Genomic DNA, 27,384 nt, shown 5'->3' with positions numbered 1-27,384 from the left:
ATATGCAAATCCTGCAAGCCGCCGTCAGGAGGAAGAGACCATTTTCCGAGAGGGAGGCGCTACGAAGTCGGAACAGTGTCAAAGTTACGGTCCCTCCAAACATGAACGGGAGTTATGCGTGACTTCTGATGGGAAACGGGGAGAAAGACAAGGAAGAGCGCAGGTGAGCAGTCTGTTGGCCTCTTCGGTGACATTGTTGGCTGCTGAGCTGAGCTGACCTGCCTGCCGGTGAGTGGTGGACGCGTCCCGGTGGAACTTTGTACCTGTCACCTGTGTCCAGTGTGAGCAGCCTGCTCTGTCGGTGCGGGTCCTTCCCATGTCTCCTGCTCATGTCCGCTCAGGTAACACTGATAAGTTCATACAGCGCAGTAGAGCAGCGTGTCCTCTGTCATGTTCAGCTCTGTTTATTTAACAGTGAAGCCATCAGACTTCACAGCACAGCACAGCACTGTATGCATGTGCATGAGGAGCACAGGCCTCCTGTACCTGATCCTGTGTGGCAGGCCAGGCTCTCTCTTTTGATTTGAACTGCTGATGATCAGATGTGAATACTGTTGACAGGGAAACACTATGATAATTGACATGATTTACAGGGATTTACACGAAATGAAACTTTTCGAGTGTTTATCAGATACACCAAATAATAATTGTAATACATACATGTGAATATGGAAAATGGCAACTGACAAAGAGCATATTAAGAAGGCAAAGAATTGGTAAATCTAACCTCTGAGCCTGGTTCTGTTCGAGGTTTCTTCCCGTTATAGGGGAGTTTTTCCTGCCACTGTTGCCCAATATAATATCTGATGTTTGCTCATGTGGGGATTCTTGAATCCTTAATTTTGATTTCCTCTCTCTGGTCTAGACCTGCTCTTTATGGAAAGCGTCTTGAGATAACGTTGTTATAAGCGCTATATAAGTAAAGATTGATTAAGAATTGAAATGAAAGTGCTTGAAATCAAAGCAATTAAAGTTTGAACATGTTTTCACTATAAGTTAATCTGCTATTTTTCTTCATAAATCAATTGTTGGGTCTATAAAACATCAGAAAAATGTCCATTTCAATATCCATCATGTCTTGTTTTATTCACCAGTCACTCCAAACCCCCAAAATGTTCAATTTATTTGCTATTTCAATGTGATGGAAGTTAACTTACTGTAAACATCTTACAGCTACAGCGAAGAGTTGGAACAAGTCACAATATATAGGATTCTGTGTGCAATAACATTATTTTAACAGTATTTATGTTACTTAAAGGGAAAGAAAAAGGGTAAAGTAGATGGTAAATTTGCTCAAATAACCATGCATTCCTAATTAAATGTCATTTTCCTTCAGTCAGTCGAGGAATATCACCCCGATGCTGTGTAACACATCTTCTATGCTGTTGAAAAGAGGCCCGGGTGCTCCAGGATGGATCAGGCACATCCCAGCCAGAGCTCAGCGTTGGGCCTGTTCGAACCCGACAGTGAGGAGCTCCAGCTCAGAGTGGACTTCTTCAGGAAACTGGGTTACTCCACAGCAGAGGTGAGAGCCGCTCTGACAAAGCTCGGCCTAAGTGCAGACACTAACGCTGTGCTGGGAGAGCTGGTCCGACTCCGGAGCAGGGCCGGCGCCGCAGGTTCTGATGGTGATGAGAGGAGCGCAGGCCAAAAGGACTCTCTACTGCCTCCCAGTTGGGCCCTTGGACCCTGCAGAATCACACCACATCTCGGAGACCGAAAGAGCACAGATACAGAATTGAGGCCTGTTGTTATCGACGGGAGCAATGTAGCCATGAGGTAATTACCATAGATCATTAACTTAAATTGTAAATCATAGTTTTCGTAGCTGCACTGCTTCGCTACTTTGAACTGTAAGGCTGTTGTAATACCTATAAACAAAACATGACCCACAGCCAAAGCAGGTTTTGTATACCTGAGGACCGTAAAGCACCCATAAAATAACACGTTTCAAACTGTCATCACTCATTGCCATGTTGTCATTTAACTCTGACCCTGAAACATGCCATTTCCTCCACCGTCATGTCACTTGAGTATTTAAAAAGGGCGTTCACCACCCTGCCCGTGCATGTTTTTGTGAAGGCCACATCTACAATATGCAAATTCTCAGCACACGCCTCCAAATCTCCACCTCTCAATAGATATGAAGTGTGATACATGAAGTTGACAGTGAGAAATAGCCCGAGGGAACGTTCCCTCCGAGAGAACATTCAAAGAGATGTGGTGTTGTTTACGCATAGCAGCTGAAATTTTACTGCTGCCTTTCATATGTTTTATTGTCAGGTCACTTGTGCTCATGCTCTGTCATCTGATTGCTTTATAGTCATGGAAACAAAGAAGTGTTCTCATGCCGAGGCATCCAGCTGGCTGTGAACTTCTTCCTGGACAGAGGTCATAGTAACATTACTGTGTTTGTTCCCACTTGGCGCAAAGAGCAGCCCAGACCTGATGCCCCCATAACAGGTGAGGATACAGGAAACTTACAATGAAACAGACAAAAACAAAAGTTAGTTTAACCACACAAACACTTCTCAGAGAAGTAGAGGTTAGCACACCTATTTACAGTAAGGGGGTTTGTTATGCCAGGATTTATAGCTTTTATGACATTAATCATTTGTGGTTCTGCTCAAATCAAATGTGCTAATTGTCGGAAAAATACTTTGATGTGCATACGAGTCGCACTCATTGATTCTCAGCCAATAAAGAAGCCGTCCATCTAACGGAATTTTCACTGCTGAAATAAATACTCGAACCTTAAGCTTAGCTGAAGACAGCTAGCTTGGCTCTGACTCACGGAAACAAAATCTGCTTACCAGCACCTCAAAGCTCACTAATCAGCATGTAACGTGTCATTTTTTTTTTAATCCGTAGAATAAGTGTTTAAGTGTAAAAACGATAAGTGTTTTCTCCTTTGTCTATTTCGTGGCTTGAAGCACTTACTTCCTGGAGTCCCTGCTGGTTACCTGGCAACCGATCCCACCCAATGAATGGTGCAGAGCATGTAAATTAATTGTTGTTTAACACTTTTTTGCTTGGTTTTTGTTGGATGAAACAAACAACGCATAACCTGCTAATCAGTGAGCGTCAGAGGCGTTAATAAGAGTGTTGGTAGACAGCGAATAAGCACATTTTCCAAAAATATACAGGAATCTCTGAGATGTTTCCAGCTATAAAGCCTCTCCTTTACCGAGAAATGTGAGCTGCCACTTAAATCTCCTCCAGCACTGTAGCCGTAGGAGTTCATATTCCCGTATGTGTGATTCACTCCTATGGCAGACATGAGATAGTGTTTCAGCGTTGTCAGAGGAAGAACTACTGAACTCGTGCCAAACCACGGTGAAACACAGTTAAGCTTGTGAAGCAGAGGTTTACCCTGCCGATTACCGAGCTACTGTGTGTTTCACTATGAATCCATGACAACAGCTGGTGTGGGATTAGCTGTAACAGTTTGGATGTAAGCCTCAACATTTCGGGCAGCTGAGTCACTAAAGTTCCGGGAGTATCTGAACAGTCTAGATTGATATCATGTCTACACGACATCTCTTTGAAAAGAGAAGCTGCCTTTTATTCAGCCTTAATGCATTATGTCTTTTCTCAAAGTGTTTATGCTTATCTAACCTCTGAGAACACCAGCAAGAACAATGACATAATGAAGGGTGGACCTTTTAAATCTGATGCTTCATCACCTGGTGGCTTTCATGACTTAGTCACTGCACAGCCTGGGTGGAGAAATCCAAAGTCTCTATTTTCAATCTGCGAACGAGGAAGTAAAAATAAGTCATTTGTGGGAAAGCCCCATCAGGAAGTCCAGCCGTGTTTTTCTTTCCACACTAGAGTGGTTAACTGCTGACAATCATCTACAGCAAGAGATCATGTGCAGCAAGAGGTTAGTGAAGTGAAAACAAAATGGACAAACAGAGGTACTGAGTTTGAAAAGTGCCTCTAAGTGTTTTGTACGTCAGTGGCTCAGAAATACACACATCTATCTTTCATGTAACCCGGCCTCCTATTAATTTTTACAGAATTCTGGGTTGCCTTGATTTCTTACTCTTCTTGCTACCAACTGACCTTGCAGCTAGTGTAACATGATATATTTGTATATACAGTTGGTTAGGAGGTTTGCACAGGTGATGTAATACCTTCCCTCGTGTCTTTGCTTTTCTGTGATTGATTGCTGAGGCTTTGTGAAATGCTTGTTGCAATTTTTTTGTTAAGCTTTGCGGTTATTGCATCTTGCACATGCGGTTGCGGGTGATGACAAATGTGTGTCATGTTGCACAACAAAGCTACGCACTTTATGTACAGCTTTCAATGAAAACATGCCACAGTTGAGTACAACAAAGGTTTTAAATGCAATAAAAGCGGGTAATACGAGTTTCTCCTCTTGTGACCGTTTGCATTTTCAGATCAGCACATCCTGATAGAGCTTGAAAAACGGAAGATAGTGGTCTTCACTCCATCGCGCCGCGTTGGGGGCAAGCGAGTGGTGTGCTATGATGACCGCTTTATCGTCAAGTTGGCGTATGAGTCCGATGGAGTGATCATATCCAATGACACCTACCGTGACCTCCAAGGAGAGAGGCCCGAGTGGAAGAAATGCATCGAAGAGCGGCTCCTCATGTACTCCTTTGTGAACGACAAGTAAACAGCCTGTTTTTCTACCAGAGCTTGTGGGGTTGCAAATTTCACTTCCATGAACGCATCTTGAGGGTGTAATCATGGAAACATAATCACGCAGCAACCCAGCTGATTTGTCACAAGATAAATGGGAAACACAGCAGTCTGTCATTTCTGTGTCTTTTTGTCCAGGTTCATGCCCCCAGATGACCCTCTGGGTCGCCATGGCCCCAGTCTTGACAACTTCCTAAGGAAAAAACCTCTGCCTACAGAGCAAAAGAGACAGCTCTGTCCGTATGGTAAGATATGATTAGCACAGAGCTCAGGAAGAGGAACCCTACTGCTAGACTCTTTAGACTTAAACTTTTCATTCTTTTAGAGGTTTTGGACATGAAAGTAATGTGGTCCCCAAATGAGATGCCCTATAAAGTTTGTGTGTGTGTCCACTCTTGTTTTCCTCAGACAAAAAGTGCACTTACGGCATCAAATGTAAGTTCTACCATCCAGAGCGGACAAACCAGTCCTACCTGTCCTTGGCTGATGAATTGAGAGAGAAAGCCCAGATTTCTACTGTAAAAGACGAGCGAAATGTCAGGTTATCACCCAGACAGCTCCAATCGGAGCCGGGGCCTGCTCATAATGCCTGTTTGCATCCTCAGGATTCTAACACAGACTACATAAGAGACCAGCAAAGCTCTTCACCTCCCAGTCAGGTTGGTGAAAACACGCTGCTGTACTGGGAGGATCCTAGAAAAAGTCTGAATCATACGCCCTGCTCTGTAACAGGAAGCCAGTGTCAGGCAGAGTGGCCTGGCCTGCCCTCAGTGCCCAGTCATTACTATGGCAACATCTCTCACGAGCGCCTGGATTCTGGCCTTGGCTCTTATGAGAGCCAGTATTCTGACTTTTCGCATTGCCTCAGCAGCTCCCACAGGCTCAGGCCCCAGCAGCAAAGTGCCCTCACTGGACCCAGACAGGCCTCAGTGCATTTAGAGAAAAACAACAGCAGCCAGTCCTGCAGGTGCTGTTCCCATGTCGTGCCCTCAACCGCTCATCAGCAACATCACAGAAACGTTGAATCCAAGGGTCAAACTAAATACGACATGTATCCTCCTCACATGTTCCCGCCTGGTGTGCCACACCAACACAGCCTCCCCAGCCATCTGCATTACAGTAGAGCCCCACATCCTCAGCAGAATTACTGGTCAGATCCCTTCCAGGGGCAGCCACATGCCAGGACATCATGTAGTCTCCCCTCTTCGGTCAATTCCTCAAACTCCCACAACTCCTGCTCCTCTTACAATGGCCATTCGTACCATTTCTGGGGCCAGCAACAACCGTCGTCCTCTGCCGCGCTTGACCCACAGAGGTTGGAACTCCGCAAGAAGCTGCAAGCCATCTTCAACCCGAATCAGGTGGATACAGTCATGGAGATGTTTCCGCATCTGACGAATGCAGAGAAGCTGGCTGCAGAGATCCTCAACCTGAAGGCTCAGACAGGGATATTCTAGATAGATAGATAGATAGATAGATTTTTCTGTGATGATTCTCCTCCATTGTGTCCTCCTCAGTCAGAACCAGATGACACTCTGTCGTGTCAAACAGAGAATATCTTGAGAAGCTCTCATAGTGACTGTCATTGACAGCTAATTGCAAAGATGTCTCATTCTGAGCAATGTGCAAGTATGGAAGTGAAATTTGCCTTCCTATTTATGAATATTTTAGATAATCTGTTCTGCGTTATAAGCATTTGTATGACATTGTAGTCAAATGTGACCTTGTCGTCCACATTTTGGGTGAAAAGTGTCTCTAGACCAGAAATAGTCATGACTGAGTTTCTAGAGTTTTGACTGTTGATACATATTGTGTCAAATGTGATTAATTACGCTCTTTGTCCAAAAGTAAGTTCTCATGCAATAACAAATCGCTGTATAAAGTATTACTGTTTCTCTGAATTTCAGTGTAGTTCTCCAGAACAGCTTACTGTTCAACGTTATCTCCGTGAGGTGTAGTAACAGTTATTTCAACATACAGGATTTGCAGTAAAACCTAATCTAACAAGGAAACTGTGAAGACTTTGACACGTGCAAAAGGAAGTAGCTTGTTCTATGAATCAGCATCAGTTTCATGAAACACTGTTGCTGTAATACTACACATGTTTGGGTTGTGATCAGTAAAGAGCACAATACAAATGTATATGGAATTTGGTTCTCACCAGCATGCAGATTTCTTTTCTCTTTAGAAAATCATTTTGTATAAATGTTTTCTGTACGATTAATTGATACTAGGCATGCATGAGAAAAACCATGTCAATAGAAATAAAAAATTACTTGTCAGATATTATGCGTGTCAGCTTGACTTACTTGTAAGGTCAGTGTTGTAGCAGTGTTTGTTGACTGTATTTAATACATATGTAAATTTGCTTCCAACATTGGACTGAGAAACTTAGTATTGGCGCTCACTCATGCTTACACCATAATATATTGCCTAAAATTGCTGCTAAACTCCCTCACTAAACTAATTTTCATAAGTATGTCCCCGATGCACAGGCCTCTCTACTACAACCATTTTTCTGAAAATCTGTGGAGGGCCTAGAGATTTTTTAAAGGAAAAGAAAGAAACCCTGCAGCTCATGTTGCAAGCTGCAACAAGTAATTTAGTTTTTCCCAGTATCTGAGGGAAAGGTCAGTGTGTGTTTGTGTCATGTGACAAACTGCTGTCAACTTAACAAAGTTTCTGGCTACTCTGGAGTTATTTTTGAATGACACAGCTTTGTTTTCTGAAAGGTGCTTTAAGTGAATTTTAAAATTGGCTATAAGGATTGCAGTGTCAGTCTTAAGTCAGTCAGTTGTGTAGTCAGTCTGTTACTTTGACCCACACTGAAATATTTACAACAACTATTTGATGGACCGCAATTAATCTTTTTAAATACATTCATGATACCTAATGGGTGAACCCTGGCTTTGTTAGTCTCATGACTTTTCCTCCAGCACCACCATTAAATTGACATTTTCTTAAATTATCTCAACCATTGGCTAGATGGAATTCAGTTAACACATTCATGGTCTTTAGAAGAGGAATTGTAATCTGTTAACTACTTTGGTGTGTGGCTAAATACCTGCAAAGCTATTTACATCATTCTGAGCAGTGTTAAGTGGTAATGAGTCAATGTTAGCATGCTAACATGCAAAAGTAACACAGTGAACATGATAAATGTTATACTTGGTAAACATCATATTGCTTGCATTATCATTTTGAGCATCTTAGCATTCTGATGTAAGCATTTCACCATGCCCAACAGGCCTTTAGGCCCCATAGTTATCATTCTTGAAGTTCTTTTGCCTGTTTTGTAAGCAGACAAACTAACTAACTCAACAAAAGAACAGCAAATTCACTTGAATGTCTGCAGAAGCTCACACAATGGAAATATATTTGATTAAATGGTAATTCTGTTGTGAGTAATAGACAAGACAAATCACACATTACATACATAACTTTTATGTATGTCATTTAATACAAAGATTTGTCTCATTTTAATAGGGCATCTAATCATGACTGTAACTGCTGATCTGCATTCAGTTGGCCCTTTGTCCAGGCATCCAGATGGGCTGTTTCAGTCATTCCCAGGCCATCAGTAGTTTGTGGAATGGTACAAAGACACCACAGCCAGGCTTGCTGCAAAGGACAGTGAGGGAAATGAGAAAATATCAAAATTACGGACACGTGCAAGTTAGTTTAAAATTAAATCTTTCATGAGTTGATGGGCTAAACTCCTGAAGATGGGCCATAGGAGTGCTTTTAATTATTCTCACTTGGTTTGCTCATGTGTTGGTTGCAGTAGTTCATGTGCCTATTGAACATCTCTTCTTGGGTTTGTGAAGACAAGACTAGATTTAAGCTCCTTTAGTTTCCAACAGTGAGTCAAATTAGTCATTAATGCAGGCAAATGAGATGACACCTCACTTTTCAAGTTCACGCTTCACATCCTAAATATTGCTATTTGAAGTTTACCTCGGCCTGAAATTTGCATTTTCAGCTCAGCCACTACATGCACAAGATTTGCTCAAGGATTGTTTTGCTGTTAGGTAACAAAGACCCACAGGCTTTCCCCCCAGGCTTTAGGAATCCTGCATCAGTGATGAGTGATCCTGCCAGAACATTAAAAGTTCATTTAAATGTAATATGTAAATCTGCAATGTAATTTACGGTCAAAATAACAGCAACCTCTTGTGAATAATATCCACAACACATTTATAAGGCATAGCTGGAAGCATTTGATTTGCCTTTTTCAAAGACTGGTGAGTGCACATGCTGAAACACATTTAGAAGCTACATGTTGCTTGTTTTCACACAGTGAGAAAAGCAGATCAGTTACCATTCAAAGTAGCTCTGTCCCCTGTGGCTGCCCTCATGCAATCCGTGATCAGGTGTCTGCAGCTCCACCCCAAGGTGGACATCTGCCTCCCCCTGCAGGTGGCCCAGGAAACGAATAGTTCCTGTGCTGATCCGTCCAGATGGCAGCATGATCCTGACCCGGTGACCCAGCTCCAGGTCCATGGGAGAGTGGGGTACAAAAACCCGATGAGGCCCTTGAGGCGTCCTCCATGACCTCACACTGGAAGAGAAGAAGTTTTAGAAATATTACAAAAACAGAGATCACTGTGGTTGATTCTATAGTACTTTAAGTGACAGCTTTAGAAACACCACTGATATTCTTTTAAGCACATATATTAAAAGTACTGAACATTTGAAGTGTAATCAAATTTAAAAAATCTGTAAATCATGCGGCATATTTTTGGAAATTTGCTTATATGCTTTCTGGTATGGAGGATCAGAGGACTGATACGACTTTTATGTCTCTGTAGCAAATATGAAGCTTCAGCCAGATGCCACTTATCTTAGCTTAGCACAAAGACTGGAAACGGGGACTTAAATCCACCTACTAGCAACCGTACAGCTCACTGATTCATGCAATATCTCTTTTGTTTAATCAGAACAAAAACCCAAGAGTAAAAACTTGTTTTTAATCCTTACCTGGGAGCAGAAAGGTACCACGCCCTCTCCACTGACAAATAGTTTGACACACAAACCCTCGTAAACTAGCAAGTTGTTGTTTACTCCCCCATTTATGTACAGACTGAACAAACGAGACGTGTTATTAGACTAATCTGTCGCTTCAGAGATGCTGGTAGGTGGATTTTGTAACCTTTGGGCAGAGGCAAGCTTTCCAGTCTTTGAGTTTTCAGACAGAGTTGAGAATGGTCAATCTTCACATTAAACTGTCCAGCTATTCCTATAAGCGCTGTACCTGGTGGCTGAAGATGAGGCAGTTCTTGAGCTTGGTGTCGATGATGACGATAACTGACTGCTTGTATAACTATCGCATCTTGATGACACCTCAGACCCCCTGTGTTGGTACGTCATTCTTGAGACACTGCCTGAGAATAGCAGTTGACACCATAATTGAATTCAAAAGCACGCATGTATAAAAATGGAAAAATGAACTCAGTGTAATTTACTTGAACACTCCTCAAACACTTCTCCATTGTCCACTCCCGACTCTCCCTGTTCAACACAGCCGCCCACTCTCCCCATCACTCCTGCCTGAGAGGCCATCTAAGGAAAAGGACACATGTTATCATTAATGAAGTCATAGGCACAACCTCAGCCATACCCGCACAAACATCCAAAGACCTGATTATGTAGCTCTTCCAGTTTTCTTTGCAGCTCTGCAAACCGCCTCTCCCATGATGCTCTCTCACAAGAAATCCGGGTCTTGAGTGACAGTATCTCTTTCTCTGTTTTGGTCAGCCTCTTTTGAAGGGCAGTTGTACGGTCAGGGCTACCTGGTATGGCAGGTATGGCAATTCCTTTACTTTCAGTACCTGACAAATACAATCAAATAATGTTATCGGGCTGAGGAGATGTAAAGAAGATTTATCATAGGATATAGATAGACCTTTGACTCCACAAACTAGATAAGACAGCTTGTTGTTGGGTTACATTTAACCCTGATAGATGTGATAGGCAGACTGTGTTGTTCCATAACAATGGTCATTTTGAGGGAGATTGGAAGGCTGTCTTCTAAAATATCCCCCAAAAAACAAAAGGACCAAGACTCATTTCAAGCTCACGGAGCCCCTCTGAAGAGATATACACACACTCTTCTTTTACTTGCAATAAACTTTAGGAGATCCTTACCTATAACTTGTTTCAGAGGTCGGCTTGTGTCCGTTGTAATGTGTTGTTCCCTTGGCAAGAATTTTATTGCGTTGTATGGGCATATCTGCAATTTTAAAAAAAAAAAGTGGCTTATATTCACCACAGAAAAAAAGCAACCTGTATCAAAGCGTGTTATTAGACTAGATATCTAAATGACAAATTTTGGAAACATACACTTACCCAAAGGAACCTGCAGGTGCACAGTACCCCCTTGAATGTCCATATGAACATAGTCCACAGGATATATGCCGTCATGCTAAAACATGTTTACCTCACATTTTCGTATTCTGACGGGGGAAGGAAGGATATTGGATATCTACATTAATGTAATAATGACTATATTTTACTGAACTGTGGTCCATTGAGTCCAAAGGATCAGGTGTTGGCTGCTAAAGATAGTAGGCTATGCCACAGAAAAGGTAGATGCTGCCACACTATGACCTCACACACAAATAAATACAGATAAAAAACAGAAACATGGTTGGAGCCTTACAACTAAAGAATGTACTGGACACTGACCTTTGCCAGAAGCTCAACTGTAGGATGGGAAGAAACATTCCTAAGTAAGGTCATAAGGAAATGGTGGCTCCCATTTCTTCTCAATGGGTCTCTGTCCTAGTCCATGGTGTATGCTAATGTGGTGCACAGGGCTCACTGACCTGTTGCTACGCACCAAGTCTGTGTGAACAGTGCTGCTGACGACTGCTGGGTAGGTAAATCTTGCCTAATCTTCTTAGTCATGCAGTTACACAGTCCTGTTGCATCCAGGCTGCTTAATTTGGTCTACTGAGCCTTATCTATAAACAATGTGAATTAGCTTCCACATGCTGTGCAACCGTGGGAGGAAATAGGATTCAGTGTCAGCCTGTGTGTTATGCCTGTCTTTTGAGACATGCAGTTTTAGGAAATGAAGAAGTACTAAAAAAAATGTTTGGCCTCAAGGTTGCTTTAATTTTTTAGAATGGACAAATCATAGATGGCATCTATTGACCACCCACTGCATCTTACTTTCAGTTCATTGTGTATGTATTTGTAATTTGTAATTTGCTCATGGTACATGGATAAAGCAATAAGCACGAGATATGAACTGAAACATTAAATGACCCCATTGTTAATCCAGCTGTGAACCAAAGAGGAGTTTTTTATGGTTAAACAGTGAAAGGTGTGGATGGCTGCAGTGTGAGCCTGGCAGAGCATTCCCAGTGAGGAAATGTCTGAATTATAAACTTCAATTAGTTACTGACCACAACTTAGAGTTTTTTCAGTAGTGGTCTGTTTTACCTCCCCTTCTGTGGCTCATCTTACCTCTGGTGTTCCGCTTGGCTTCAACCATGGGCCCCTGTTGTTCTGTGTATACATGCTGCCACTAGGACATATCATACATAAACTCAAAATTCGTGACCATAGTTATTCAGGTGACACGCACATTTATGTCTCAATACAGTGGAAGAAGAAGGTAATTTTCCTTGGTTATTATCCTGACAGAAATAAAGCGTCCAAAGCTCTCTCAAGCTAAATTAAAACAACATTGCTTTACTGCATATTTTAAAAATGAGTTACAATTTGTTTAGTGCTTATCACTATCCTACTTCATATGGACTACACCTTATCTATACAAAAGGGTCACTGTTGCCTGGTGTTGCTAATATTGTTTATGAATAATGCACCCTTTGTTCGTTAGTCCCAAAAAGCAAGGCCTTGCAAACCATTTCTTACTTTGTCGTATATTCATGAAGTGGGTTTGGATGTATGTATAAACTGTATATATAATAGCATTGAAAGTGTTAGTGCTGTGAATATGCAAAGTTTTGAGAGTCAAATAGACCTTTTTGGCCTAATTGATCTCATTTCATTTGTGTATATTATTTCTCTGGGCGCTGGTCAGAAAAAGGATCATTACAAAGATGTTTTGTTCTGAACCACCACATCATACATTTCACTCTTAGGGAATCAAGTGTGAAACGCGGCAGTATTTCTTTCTGGTTGCTCACCCTTTTGATTATAAAGTACACAAGTCTTTGGTTTCAAAGAAAAGCTGGGCATTCAAATGAAATATGAACCTGCAGGTAATATCTACATGGTAAATTGTTGTGTGTGAATAGGTATAAATTCAACCCTTACATGGACAGTTTCTGTTTTGGTATGATGCGTATATATATATATATATATATATGGCAAGCCGTTTTGGAAATTATATATATGGAATGAAACTCGGAATATATGGAATGAAAGTCCGAATATATGGAATGAAACTGTGAATATATTGAATATATATCATTCAATATATTCAGACTTTCATTCCATATATTCCGAGTTTCATTCCATATATTTGGACTTTCATTCAATATATAATTTCCTATTCATATATATATATATATGTCCTCATACACACACAATGTACATTTGTACAAATAAGGATGCAAACAGTAACACAAAAAATAACAAGCAAGCATGCAAATCTTTATCTATTTAGTACAATTCTTTCCAGGTGGAAGCAGACCATGCTGCCCAGTTCGTAAACAACCATGGAAGTTTCAGCCATAAACACTTTGTGGATAATAAAAAGATCAGACATAAGTAAACAAAATTTTAAAAAGTCACAACATGTGAGTTAAATCCATTAAGAAGAAAAGTAAAATAACAATAATAAAATAACAGTGATGTCTCAGTTATCTAAGCTTCTTAGGCATTAATTTGCCTATGAGTTTGCCATTAGACAACACCGTCTTTGTAAAGGAAATTTTGGAATGCAAATGATGAGGATATTTACATGGAGATACTACAGCAAAATGACTGCTCAGTGTGGCATAAACAAACATACTGCTTGCTCCCAGAGTGCTGCGTGCAACAGCTCTTTAACAACTGGAGCCCAGTTTGGCAGGAGGTTTGTCCTACCTGCCATCATCACATTAAGTAAAATCCAGTGATACTGTAGATAAGGGTTAGGGTTAGGGTTAGGGTTAGGGTTAGTAACTGTATGTAAATGTGAGGACATGAAGAACATATGGGTGCTTTTGTATGTTGTGTGTATCCGTGTGAGAAAACCAGACTCTCCCTGGATCTGATAAAAGTCACACAGGTATAGCTATGGTTTTTCAAATTAATTTTGTTTGCTTACATTTAAAGGACCCGGTCACATTTTTTTCTATCTTAAAACAGTACCGACATGTCTATATTATCGGGTCAGGTTAAAAGATTACCATATTTTGGGAGAATCAATCTGTAACCCTTTAAGACATTTTAAGTTTTAAGGACATGAACATAATGCATCTTGGATTGATAATACAGGAATTCATACTATATCTATCAGTTGCCTGCAAAAAAGCTAAAAGAAAAATAACTAAAACCTGGTATGAAAGAGAACCTCTCAGTCTCAAACAACAGATGACATATGGAAATAAAAAAATAAAATTAATGACAAGATCTCCTCCTGACATTATTCCACTGTAAGTGATGGGGAACACAATCTACTTTTGTGTGAAATTCACAAAGTGTGAAATGTACTCTTGTAGTAGTAAAAAGGCAGTAACTTTGGATGATAGTTGTTCGGACAAACAACTGGAGTCTCAAAATTAAAATAGCTTGAGCTGTCCTGTGTCAATCAAACAATCTTAACTCACATAGCGCCAATTCATAACAGCGTTATCTCAAGATGCTTTCCATAAAGAGCAGGTCTAGACCAAACTCTTTAATTAAGAGAGAGACCCAACAATTCTGGAATCATCCCCACATGAGCAAACATCAGATATTATATTAGGCCAAAATGGCAAATTAATGTGCAGTATGAATGTGGACGTGTCCATTTTGGCTTAAGACGCACTTAAAAGATGTCAACCTATCATTCAGGAAATATCATAGCAGGCATTTTTTACATTTGCTATAGATTTCTCCCCTCTGGCAACAGCAATGCCTGGATGATACACTTCTTTACTGCATTATTATGCAAGAGTATCCTAATCCATAAGCAACTCCTGTTCTGCCTTTAGAGAACTCCATGAATTAAAATTTCATATCATTACAAATATGATTGAAGGCCAGAATTGACTTTACCACCTACAGAATTTTAGAACTAACTCTCTCCTGTGTATTTCAGTATAGCAGCACTTTGAATTGGTCGCACAGAGCAGAGAAAATTTCATGCAACTGCATTGAGAAAAGGAAAGACTTCTGTCACCTGAATTGTGCAAGTCCCTTTTGTGTCATGCCCAAGAATTCTACGTTCTTTTGGCCACAAAGAGGTAATTGTAGTCTGTTGGGGCTTTATAGCTGGCCGAGAGAGGGGGTCTGATTTCACATTGTGTCGAATAGAAACTAGGAGGTTCCCTATACAATCAGCCCTCAGGGCAGTGAAATCTCACCTGCACTCTTATAGGTTAGCAAAGGCTTAATCCACTGAGTTATTTTAGTAAATCTTTAATTGTTGGGTACACAGTTTTAGTTAACTTTCATCAAAGCAACCCAACACTGTAATGTAATATCCTCTTTTATGTTAAGTTGGCTCACATTAAAGTGGCATTAAAAGATATTTTGATAGCTAAAGGTAGGAAAGGTAATTAATCAGTTAATGTAGCACAGTTTTGTTTTTTTAATAATTCATCACAATTTCACTGAATTAGAGCATTTAATTTGATCTCTCTTGGGTTGGCCAGATTCATGTCCACATCATTCACTCATAATAGGATAATTATGAAATGTGTGCTTTCCGTTTTCACACATAAAGCTCTAATTTAATTGTGAAAACACCTCAATTCGATTTTTCCTCCATCCGTAGACCCACCCAGCATTAGCCGACCTTTAGTCTCCTCCTCTCACACTTGTATAGCTGTGCAGGTGAGAGTTTCCACTCATTAGTTGCCACTACAGTGCAGTTGGCAGGAAGCAAAGGGGGGAGGTGACAAGGAGCAGTGGAGAAAGGGAGCACCAGAGGGAGAGAGAGCTCATTCACTTCAACCACAGCTGACAAAAAAAAACCTTTCCAAAGTGGACTGCAGGTGAGTGGACTTTCATAGAAACATTACAGATTTTAAATGATGAATTTTGTGAGCATGATGTAAATTCAGTGAAATCGAGCTTTGATATCTGTGCACAGGGCATCACGGGTGATGCAGATCTACAATAGTGGTACTATTGTAGCCTGCGAATGATACAGCAGAGGAATGTTGTATCTATTATGTTTTGATGTATCTGTTACAAACGTTATTTTATGTATGCATTTTCAATATGTTATATAATGAATAAGTTGACCACTAACCATTATCTTTCTAAATATGAGAGGATTTTTCTCATCAAAAGTCAATCGAAGACTTTTTTTCAAATGTAATCTATCTTATATTTTTTTTATATACAACTAACTTACAATCAACACATAACAACAAATAAATGAGTCATATAAAATGATACTTTTTGGCTGATTACAAAATTATTCAAAAAACATATGAAGATAATGCCTTGTCTGAAAATGCTGCATATTTTCAGCAGGTGATACTGTTGAGGGTTCTGTTATTGGCCTAGTCATATAATTTAATTTTGCATATGATTCCCAGGTACACGATGAAAACACAGTTTATGCACCAAGGCAGGTAGGTGTGATACAGCATGAGGATTTAGGACCTGAAGACACTGCTTGATGCACTATACATTAAATCAAATATCCTCTAGGAAATCTAATCTTCACTTTTTCCATATAAACTCTCCAATTTGATCCGGAAGCCAAAATGGCCACTGTTGTCACTCAGTTTCCAGGGTGTAGAGCCCATAGGAGCCTGTGCTGGGATCCAAGGGAGAGGGGAAAAAAACAAGTCATGCCACTTAGTGGTTCTCCCAAGGGGACTGTTTGAGGAACAAACACATTTTAATTGTGTTCAATGATAAACCACTGCAAAAAGAGACACTTAAGTTATAACTACACTGACAATTTTAGCAGGAATTACCTCATGAGGGGGTGACTATTTCTTATCATGCTTAAACCTTAAAATGTTTTTTGTTCTAAGGGCCACTAATGTGAGAAACTGTGTGTGGATATGTGGAAAAAGTTGAGGTGCAGCTGTTAATATCACATTTATCAATTTCTTGTTTTGTGAATCGTCCAAACAATTATGAGATCGGTTTCACAAGAACAATTAGAGAATTGTAAAGAGAGGAGACCACAGATGACTTAGTTCTCAGAGATCAAAAGAACGGCCCGGGTGGGTTATAATGAATGAGCAAAGCTGTAATTTAGAGACTTATTAGCATGGGTAAACGGTTTGAGTTGCACCTGCATTGCCATGCAACATTAAGATCTTTTGTCACAAATAGTTTATCGCTCAATTCATTCTGCAAGCAGACATTTTACGTCTGTGTAAAAGTTTGCAGACATTAATAGCAGGACATCCGTATTTATGTTAATCTTATGTTTTACCCTTCCCTTTAGCAGGATTTTGACAGATATGACTTCATTACAAGCTGGACAAAGAGCTCTCTCCCTTTCTGCCAATGTGATAATGGCCTCAACCACTTTTAGAAGAGACACAGGTATGAGTGTGCATTTCTCAATTTAAAATCACTATCAGTGGTCACATACAGTTTCATGCTTTCGAGGTATATTGTGGAATCAGTCAATCTGTTCTTTCCATCGACCCTGTCCGTCAACCTAGTCAATTTTATTTATATATCCCAAACTCACAAATCATAAATTTGCTCCATTCGCTAAACAGTCTCTACAGTATATGGCACCCTCTATGCCTAGACCCTAAATTCACATAAGGAATAAATTCCCCCCAAAAATGCATTTAATAGGGAAAAAAGGAATTAACCCTATGAAAAGCAACAGAGGAAGGATCCATCTTCCAGCAGACAGACATGCAATAAATGTCAGAGTAAAGAAAATTAACAATTGTAAAGTTACGATATGGAAAACCAAATGACATTATCAGGTCTGTCAGACACATTCATATTTTCATTGTTGGGATTTAGCTGTCTTCTTATGCAGAGCAACTTGCATTTACTGCAGTGCGGGTCTTGAAAACCTCCCTCTGCCCAGTGACATGCCTGCTTTTTATCCAAAATGTCACATATTTATTCAGTACACTGTATAGTGTATATTTTGTGCCATGTAAGCTACATGCATATAATACAGGCGATAAAACCTGGAAATGACACATTCATAGTCACAAAACCACCAGTTCAAAAAAAAGAACTGCTGAAACTCTGGGACTCCACTGTCCCAAAAGCAAAGATGTCATACTGCAGCTCTCTCATGAATAGATGACACATGCATGTTGGCATGGTTACTGTGCACCAGCATAGCACATGTGGCCACACACACACACACATCCATGCTTACATAAGTTTGCACTCTGTCTGCTTGTCTTTGTTGTACTTTCTATTTATATTCATATATGATATATGATGTCCTAAGGAAACAAGCACCTAGTCTTACATTTTCAAGTTTGCAAGGATGCCATAACATCTGAGGCTTAAATTTATTTATTTTTTGTGTGGAGTGTGGAGTGGTGTGTTGTGTTTATTGCTAACATGCTAAAAACATTCTGGTGTTTAGCAGGTATAATGTTTACCCCGTTTGCTGTCTTAGTTTAGTGTGTTAGTGCTAGTGTCATTGGTTCTGGAGGTATTTCCTCATAAACAGAAGTATAGACGAATTCAAATTTTGACCTGAGGATGGTGCTAGAGGGAGAGCAAAGGGGTCACCAAAGTTGTTAGAGTTCATCCTGAGGGGAACATTATCAAGTGTACCAACAAAGTAATTAAGATTCATCCTCTGTGAACCATGAACATCTGCATCACGATCCATGGCAATCCTTTCAACAGCTGTTGACACATTTGACAAAGAATGTGAAATGTCAACCTCATGGTGGTTCATGTAGAAACATCAGGTAATTAAATTCAGTAGGCTTTATCCTTTGGGGACCATGAATTTCTGTGAAAAATTTGATGGGAGTCCGTCCATGGCTAAAAGTTTTCTAATAGCTTTCCAGTTCACTGAAAAGTAACTCATTGACATTTTAGAATCACTTCAGTACTATTAGTACAGCCAGTTTAAGAAACTATCATAGTCTTGAGTTTTATCAGGACAAATGTAATTTCCCTGATATAATGAAAAGTTTCTTGCTAAGCTAAGCTAAATAACTGCAATTAATTTCACATGTTCTGGTTTCAATATACCAAAATACTAATTTTGAAAAATTATATTTTCCAAAATGCCAGGCTGCACTGGTATCTTGCGCCTCTTCCTATTAGGAATACTTCTACCATCAGTATTAGTGTCAGGCCAAACCTCCGTTTCTACTACTTCAATACCCTCCACTCCTACCACTGCACCCCCCGCCGGAGCCACAGCAACTAGCAGCTCCATCGTCCAGTCCACCATTTCAACCATGTCTGGAAGCACAGCAACCAGCACCACCATCTCTGGAAGCACAGCAACCGGCAGCCCCACCCAGTCTGCCCCTTCCACCACCTTTGGAGGTACAGCAATGACTACCACAACCCAGTCTCTTACAATCATAACAACCTCCAGAGGCACAGCAATCACTACCCCCCAGTCCCCCACAATCACTACCACCTCTGAAGGCACATCAGTCACCACCACCACCTCATCCCCTACAACCACTTCCGGAGGCATAGCAACCAGCACCACCCAGTCCCCCCCAACCACTATCACCTCCAGAAGCACAGCAATCACCCCTACCACCCTGTCCCCCACAACCATATCCAGAGACTCAGCAGCAACCACCACCCAAACCCCCACAACTACTACCACCTCCGGAGGCTCAGCATCCACCACTACCTCCCCGGCCCTCATAACCTCTGCCACCGCTGAAGGCATAGCAACCACCACCCCATCCCCTACAACCACTTCCAGAGGCATAGCAACTAGCACCACCCAGTCCCCCCCAACCACTACCACCTCCAGGGGCATAGCAACCACCACCCCCCAGTCCCCCACAATCACTACCACCTCTGAAGGCACATTAGTCACCAGCACCACCCCATCCCCTACAACCACCTCCGGAGGCATAGCAACTACCACCACCCAGACCCCCATAACAATTATCACCTCCAGAAGCACAGCAATCACCCCTACCACCCTGTCCCCCACAACCATATCCAGAGACTCAGCAGCAACCACCACCCAAACCCCCACAACAACTACCACCTCCGGAGGCTCAGCATCCACCACTACCTCCCCGGCCCTCATAACCTCTGCCACCTCTGAAGGCATAGCAACCACCACCCCATCCCCTACAACCACTTCCAGAGGCATAGCAACTAGCACCACCCAGTCCCCCCCAACCACTACCACCTCCAGGGGCATAGCAACCACCACCCCCCAGTCCCCCACAATCACTACCACCTCTGAAGGCACATTAGTCACCAGCACCACCCCATCCCCTACAACCACCTCTGGAGGCATAGCAACTACCACCACCCAGACCCCCATAACAATTATCACCTCCAGAAGCACAGCAATCACCCCTACCACCCTGTCCCCCACAACAACTACCACCTCTGGAGGCTCAGCATCCACCTCTACCACACAGTCCCTCATAACCTCTACCACCTCCGGAGGCATAGCAACTACCACCACCCAGACCCCCATAACAATTATCACCTCCAGAAGCACAGCAATCACCCCTACCACCCTATCCCACACAACCATATCCAGGGACTCAGCAGCAACCACCACCCAAAACCCCACAACAACTACCACCTCTGGAGGCTCAGCATCCACCACTGCCTCCCAGTCCCTCATAATCTCTACCACTTCTGGAGGCATAGCAACCACAACCAACCAATCCCCCACCACCACTGACATCTCCGGAGGCACAGCAGTCACCACCACTACCCACTCTCTCACAACCACAACCACCTCTGGAGGCTCAGCATCCACCATCAGTATGCAGTCCCCCACAACCACCTCCAGAGGTATAGTCACCACCACACAGTCCACCACAATCACAACCACCTCCGGAGGGTCAGTAACCACTACACAGTCTGGCACCAGCACAACAACTCCTGCCAATGCAGCATCTTCCACACCTATCACCTCCACTAATCCAATCAGTGCTACTAATTCAGGAACCACTTCTGCCTCCTCTCCAGCTGCTTCAACAGCCATGACCCAGTCCAGCACCACCATGGCAGCCTCAGGTTCAACCAGCTCATCTTCCTCCATGACTTCAGGGTATGGTTCCTTAACCTCAATGATGTCTACCACTCAGTCATCAAACTCAACCGGTATGTCACTTAATAAGATGTGTCAGTTAACCTTCCAGACTTTGGTTTCCCCTGAAAATAAAGGGAAATGATTGTTTATTTTTTTGTCTTTCCCTATCCTTGATCTTGACATCTATCTTTTTGCCGCAGGTATGAATGGAACCATTTTGCCAAGTCCCACTTCAATGAGCATGGCAAGGCCTCCTTATTAGAGAAAAATGTATTGTCGTATTTGCATGCTTCCATTATCACTCCTTTTTTATCATGCGCCTTTCACCTTTCTGAAACACAGATATACTGCCCCTCATTCACCTGTAACTACTCAGACTGCTACACAATGTACACCAGTCAGAATACCACTTCCTGTGCTGCTGGTGCCTATTGTCAGGTAGGGATAAATGACACTGACAAAACCTCTTGATCTATCTAACAAAACTATTTGATGTATTGCCCACAACAAATTTAAAAAAGAATGTTCTAAAATGCATTACAATCTGTAGAGATGCATTTCTGTGGTTGTTTGAAATGAAGATTCTTTACAACAAGATGCATTCAAGAACTTTATGTAGTTTACGAGCTCGGATGTTATAGCTTGTAGTCTAACATTGCAGGTGCAAATGAGAGACCAAAGAATACAGAGTAAGGCTTCCACATATATTGGATTCTGCAAGTACTATCTGGTTTCATGTATGTGAGGGAGTACCCCAAAGATGGATGTGACCTTTCCTTCCCGAAAAGTTATCCAGACAAAGCAGAGCAAAGAATGCTGACTGGAGGATAACACACATAGTACATGTTCCTGCAACATGTAGCATAAGAAAAACCTTCCAACAACAATCTATGTATGTACTTACATGTACATACATGTATACTTATATACAGTAAGCTATACAGCAAATGTTGCTCTGTATTCCCTAGAAGCAAATGAGCATTTTTGGAATGCTCATTTGGTATCAGTCAATAACTAGTAAAAGTGAAGGGTAATTATCCATATCTGTGTACTTTGCAATTTTTACACTAGTTGCATAATGTAATTGTCCGGTATAATGTTACATCTTATTATAAGGGTCAATGGCATTAATGGTAAGGAAAAAGGCAATTAAAATGTGTGTTCTACTGTGTCATTCTGCAATGTATCAGCTAATGAGAGAGACGGAAATGAGCTACACTGTTAACTGCAGCGACTCCTGTGCTGATACATGTGCCAACACATCTCGAACAAATTGCTCCACGAAGTGCTGCAAATATACTGGCTGCCTCGATGGCACTTTTGCATCCATGATGATAACAACAGGCCCAGGTAAACTGGCTCATCTTACACACCTTTAACCTTCTGACTCTTGTAAATGTTTTATTTACTTTTATTTACTTACATGTCATTATATTTTCTCCTGTTCTCCAGGACTGCACGTTAACACATGTGCACTTTTAGTCTTACATTTGTTTCTTATAATTCTTTAATGTTTTACTCTTTTCCTGACATTATTTTAGACGTCGGAGCAACAGCACCACCAACAACAACAACAACCACACCAGTCACTACAACGACTGCCACCAGTCCGCAAACAACAGCAAACAATGTAAGGACAAAATGCTACACGTTTGAGTGTGTGCTGGCATGTGAATCGATGTATCATCCGTGTGTGTGAGCACCACTAAATGTGTATTACTAAAGTCTTTGTGACTACCTGTTAATAGCTGTCTGTCTTTTAACCAATCCCCAATGATTACAATCAACAACAACAGCCTGACAATTACTAATATTTTAATAAAGTGTAGAGTATCATACTTTGCCAAACAGTGTAAGCCAGATGTGGTGTGAGGATGGTTTCATAATTGTTTCTGTTTTGTTTTTTCAGGGGAAAAAATGCAATAAAGGTACATGTACTGGCACAGATTGCTACAAAGATTTTATACAAGCACCGCTCCAAATATGCTCCTCCACACAGCTGCACTGTCAGGTGAGAACTGCCAAACATGATGCTCCAAATTTGACAGCTTAACACAAATGTCACCTATAAGGCTGATTTAATACAGCTCTAGATACATACAGTGGTGTGAAAAAGTATTTGCCCCCTTGCAGATTTCTTCTGTTTTTGCTTTATTGTCACACTTACATGTTTCAGATCATCAAACAAATTTTAATATCACACATAGATGACCTGAGTAAACACAAAACGCAGTTTTTAAATGATGATTTCATTTATTAAGGGAAAAAAACTATCCAAACTAACCTGGCCCTATGTGAAAAAGTAATTGCCCCCTCCTTGTTAAATCATGAATTAACTGTGATTAACCACATTTTTGAAAGCTGAGTTCAATTTCACTAGCCACACCCAGGCCTGATTACTGCCAGAGCTGTACAATCAAGAAATCACTTAAATAGACAACATGAAGTAGGCTAAAAGATCTCAAAATGCAACACATCATGTCCCGATCTAAAGCAATTCAAGAACAGACAAGAAACAAAGTTATTGACATCTATCAGTCTGGAAAGGGTTAAAAAGCCATTTCTAAGGCTTTGGGACTCCAGCGAACAACAGTGAGAGCCATTATCCCCGAATGGAGAAAACATGGAGCAGTGGTGAACCTTCCCAGGACTACCGGCCTACCAAAATTACTCCAAGAGTGCATCAACGTCTCATGCAGGAGGTCACAAAAGAACCCCAAACAACACCTAAAGCACTGAGAGCCTCACTTGCCTCAGTTAAGGTCAGTGTCCATGATTCAACAATAAGAAAGACACTGGGCAAAAATGGCCTCCATGGGAGAGTTCCAAGGTGAAAAACACAGCAGGACAATGATCCGAAGCCCACCAGCAAGTCCACCTCTGAATAGCTCAAAAAGAACAAAGTGAAGGTTTTGGAGTGACCTAGTCAAAGTCCGGACTTAAATCCAATTGAGATGCTGTAGCATGACCTTAAACAGCCCATCCATGCTCGAAAACCCTCCAATGTGGCTGAATTAAGACAATTCTGCAAAGAAGAGTGGGCCAAAATTCCCCCACAGCGATGTGAAAAACTTATCGCCAGTTATTGCAAACGCTTGGTTGCAGTTGTTGCCGCCAAGGGTGGCACAATCAGTTATTAGGTTTAGGGGGCAATTACTTTTTCACATAGGGCCAGGTTGGTTTGGATAGCTTTTTTCCCTTAATAAATGAAATCATCATTTAAAAACTGCTTGTTGTGTTTACTCAGGTTATCTTTGTCTGATATTAAAATTGGTTTGATGATCTGAAACATGTAAGTGTGACAAAAAAAACAGAAGTGTATGTAAGGGGGCAAGTACTTTTTCACACCACTGTATCCCATATTCCTAAATATAAGATTGATTCAAACGCTTAACCCTCTGGAGTCCTGGTTTATTTTGGCTAAGTCTTGCCAGCCTTCGGTGTATTCATTTTTGTCTTTGTTTCACAGAATGTACTGTATATACCGTTTTTTTCAGCATAAACTCAGGTACAAGTCTGACTTTTGTCAATTGAACAAAGTATAATGGCTTCCTGGAGCCCCAAATACAGGAAAAATGACACAGGGGCCATTAGTGATCATCACTCAAACTATTATCATAACACATTTCGATGTTGTATAAAATGTTAGCAGAAAAATTAAATCATTTTATATGTAAAATTATTTTATCCAAACTCTTTGTGTCCCTGTAAATAGCAAAAAAAAATTAGATACAGTGTAAAAGCCTCAACTGGTTTTCTCAGCTTAGTCTATACATATAAAAAAAAAAAGTTGTGTTTCTCTAGATAAAATATGTTCAGTGTATTCACCAATGAATAGGCAGACTATCAGCATCATATTTAGACTTTGGACCACTTGTGGGTCCTGCACTGTTCTTTCTCACTCACTCTTCCTTTTGCAGCTGAAAAAGGAGACCGTAAATTCCAATTTGCAGTGGACAGCAGGTTGCACCACCAACTGTTCTGGCGATACTCCATGCAAGACCTCTACAAAACCTCCATGTATTCTGGAGTGCTGCAACGCCACCACGACCTCCTGTTTATGGTTGAATGGCACACTAAATGTCCCTTCTATGGCCACAAGGGGCCCTCATCTTAACACAGAATTTATCGCTTCCTTACTTTTCCTGCTGGCCATCTCTTCGCTGCTGTGAGAACAATCTTGCTCTGCTGCCCTGTGGGTCATTAGGTAACCGGAGCTTTGTGTATCTTCCAGTCTCTCCAGAAACAGAAGGCTTAGAGCTGCAGACTACTTCATTTACGTCCATTTATCTCACTGATATTCACACGTGATTGTTCTGTATATATGTATGGAAATATGTAAAGCCTCCGTTGCAATGTAGATTTTGTTTCTTCTTTTATCAAAACTTCCCAATCATGTTTTATCTCTGGTTCCAGACCAATGTCAAATGGATGTTAACAGTATTTCTGGATGAAAAACTGTATCAATTATGAAAACCTGCCGGAATCAACCGGTTTCTTCACATCATTTCACATTTAAGGTGCAAATCACCTTTACAATTAACAAAATCATACAACAAAAACAACTTTCCTCTCAGTGAAGTTTTAAGAAATCCTTTAAAAGTCACCTTGCAATTTGTTTAAGCTATGACCTTGCCCATAACTAAACTGTGTACAGCTATTGTCTCCTGAAAGAAAGCCAAAGACAGCTTTTGTTTGTGCGTTCCCACATTAACCTGAGCGTAGACAAACTTAATTTCTGGATGGGTGAGCGAGTTTGAACGCAACATCTCTGTCAACATGGATGTAAATGTTTTTATTACCGAAAGCCCTCCCTAGATTTTTATCTCTTCAAGCCATTGTGAGAGTGACGCAGCTATGACTCTATATGCACTTTATGGGACACAAATGTTGAGATGTTGCCGGGTGTCGTGAGGGTTTGCTAAGGCATTTCTGTAGACGCAATCATTGGGAAATGTGCAGTTTGGCACAGTTGACTACTAATATTTTTGTGAATCGTGGGATGGGTGTCTGCGCTGTGTGGTGTACAAAATATATTTTAGGGTATAATGGTGTCGTGCAAATGTTAAATGAAATCAGAATTGTTACAGTTTATCCTAGTTTTGTGTACTGTATAAAATGATTTTGCCTGAAGATTAAATAAACTACATATGTGATGAATACATATTTGATTATCGTATATATTTGTGAAACATTTATGGAGCCCACAGAATTCCAGTGGGATTATTTTGTTATCAAATGTTACATCAATTTTTTGGTGTAGTCCACTTTCCTTCAACCTTCCTCTGACTCCAGACAATGATTAATTAAGTAACTGATTCTTCACATTTTCCACGGCTGTGGATTTCAGAGAACAGTGGAGGAAAGTAGATTTACTTTAGAGTTACTTTACTTGAATTCCACTTCACTTCTACTTCATTTCAGAAGGGAATGTTGTAGTTTTTACTCCACTGCATTTATTTGACACCACTGGTTTTACATAAAAGACAACATAAGATAAGCTTACCAAATACAACACATTGTTGTTGATCAGACCAGTGGTTCCCAACATGTTTTGGCTTGTTGGCCCTAATGAGAAGTCAGTGTCCAGTTGAGGCCCAATGATACATTTCAGATGTCTATGGCTTGTCCGCAGTATCTCAGTGTTTCACAACAAAGAAAACCCCACTGAAGTTAGAGATCCTCTTGGCCTGTGAGGGGCCCTGAGGGGAGTCCTGACTGCTAACATAGCAGTTAAAACCAGCTCCACCTCGGCCAGATACAGCAGCAAAGTGCTACGTGTGCACTAACACATCAGTACTAACAATCTAATAATGTCACGTACAACAACATATCAGTTGCAGGAGACATTTTATTGCAGAGCAAGTACTTTTAATGCCTTAAGTGATTTTTTCTGATAATACTTTACTTAAGTAGGAATTTGAATGTATTGTTCCATTGCTGTACTGGTACTTTTTACTTAAGGACCTGAATACGTCTTCCACCACGGCAAAAGAACTGATGTGAACAGTTCTCATGGTCAAATACACCTACTGGTTTTCCAGCACAGTAAGAATAACCAGAAGACCACTGGGAGTGCAGGAAATCAGATATTCTCTCACTTTTCTCCCTGCATGACTGCTGATAAATCGTCCACGCTGATGATTATTGGTGGTGATTCTCACTCTGTAAGATGTCCCCCTCAGTGTGGATCTTGTATTCTTGGATCTTGGATCTTGGATATCTGTTTGCATTATGTGACATAGTTATATAGTGTCAAAACTGGACCAAGATGAGATCAATGTGATCTTGGTTACTCGTTTTTTGGTCTGTCATTACAGAACAGTAAGGGCAGCAACATGTTCCTGTTATTTGAAGCTGAAGAAATGTAAGTGTGT

General features: G+C 41.0%; 2 protein-coding genes across 2 annotated transcripts; one reads left to right on the top strand and one right to left on the bottom strand.

The window, feature by feature from the left end:
* Positions 1–215: 215 nt before the first annotated feature.
* LOC139205523 (endoribonuclease ZC3H12A) lies at positions 216–6,518 on the top strand. The gene is made up of 6 exons (XM_070835768.1): positions 216–341; positions 1,337–1,779; positions 2,324–2,463; positions 4,407–4,641; positions 4,810–4,916; positions 5,080–6,518. Exons 2-6 carry the CDS (start codon positions 1,412–1,414, stop codon positions 6,126–6,128), a joined length of 1,899 nt encoding a protein of 632 aa, XP_070691869.1. The 5' UTR covers positions 216–341; positions 1,337–1,411; the 3' UTR covers positions 6,129–6,518.
* A 1,635-nt stretch (positions 6,519–8,153) lies between these two features.
* On the bottom strand, positions 8,154–11,420 carry LOC139205775 (centrosome-associated protein 350). The gene is made up of 8 exons (XM_070836086.1): positions 11,359–11,420; positions 11,020–11,126; positions 10,819–10,903; positions 10,312–10,502; positions 10,137–10,233; positions 9,926–10,055; positions 8,993–9,232; positions 8,154–8,292 (listed from the first exon to the last, which is right to left on the bottom strand). The coding sequence occupies exons 2-8, from the start codon at positions 11,092–11,094 to the stop codon at positions 8,235–8,237; spliced, it is 876 nt and encodes a 291-aa protein (XP_070692187.1). The 5' UTR covers positions 11,095–11,126; positions 11,359–11,420; the 3' UTR covers positions 8,154–8,234.
* Positions 11,421–27,384: the final 15,964 nt, after the last annotated feature.

This window comes from Pempheris klunzingeri, chromosome 8 (assembly GCF_042242105.1).
Source record: "Pempheris klunzingeri isolate RE-2024b chromosome 8, fPemKlu1.hap1, whole genome shotgun sequence".
Taxonomy (NCBI): Eukaryota; Metazoa; Chordata; class Actinopteri; order Acropomatiformes; family Pempheridae; genus Pempheris; species Pempheris klunzingeri.
The sequence above is the reverse complement of the archived record's forward strand: the minus strand, read 5'-3'. Positions and strand labels throughout refer to the sequence as shown.

Bases quoted from the DNA above. Each gene is read 5' to 3' on its own strand.
- LOC139205523 (XM_070835768.1), top strand. From the start codon at position 1,412: ATGGATCAGGCACATCCCAGCCAGAGCTCAGCGTTGGGCCTGTTCGAA. The intron at 2,464-4,406 runs GTGAGGATACAG...TTGCATTTTCAG, and splicing joins ACCTGATGCCCCCATAACAG to ATCAGCACATCCTGATAGAG. The intron at 4,917-5,079 runs GTAAGATATGAT...TGTTTTCCTCAG, and splicing joins GAGACAGCTCTGTCCGTATG to ACAAAAAGTGCACTTACGGC.
- LOC139205775 (XM_070836086.1), bottom strand. From the start codon at position 11,094: ATGACGGCATATATCCTGTGGACTATGTTCATATGGACATTCAAGGGG. The intron at 10,503-10,818 runs GTAAGGATCTCC...TGTATTTGTCAG, and splicing joins ACCTCTGAAACAAGTTATAG to GTACTGAAAGTAAAGGAATT. The intron at 10,056-10,136 runs GTAAATTACACT...TGCTATTCTCAG, and splicing joins AGTGTTTGAGGAGTGTTCAA to GCAGTGTCTCAAGAATGACG.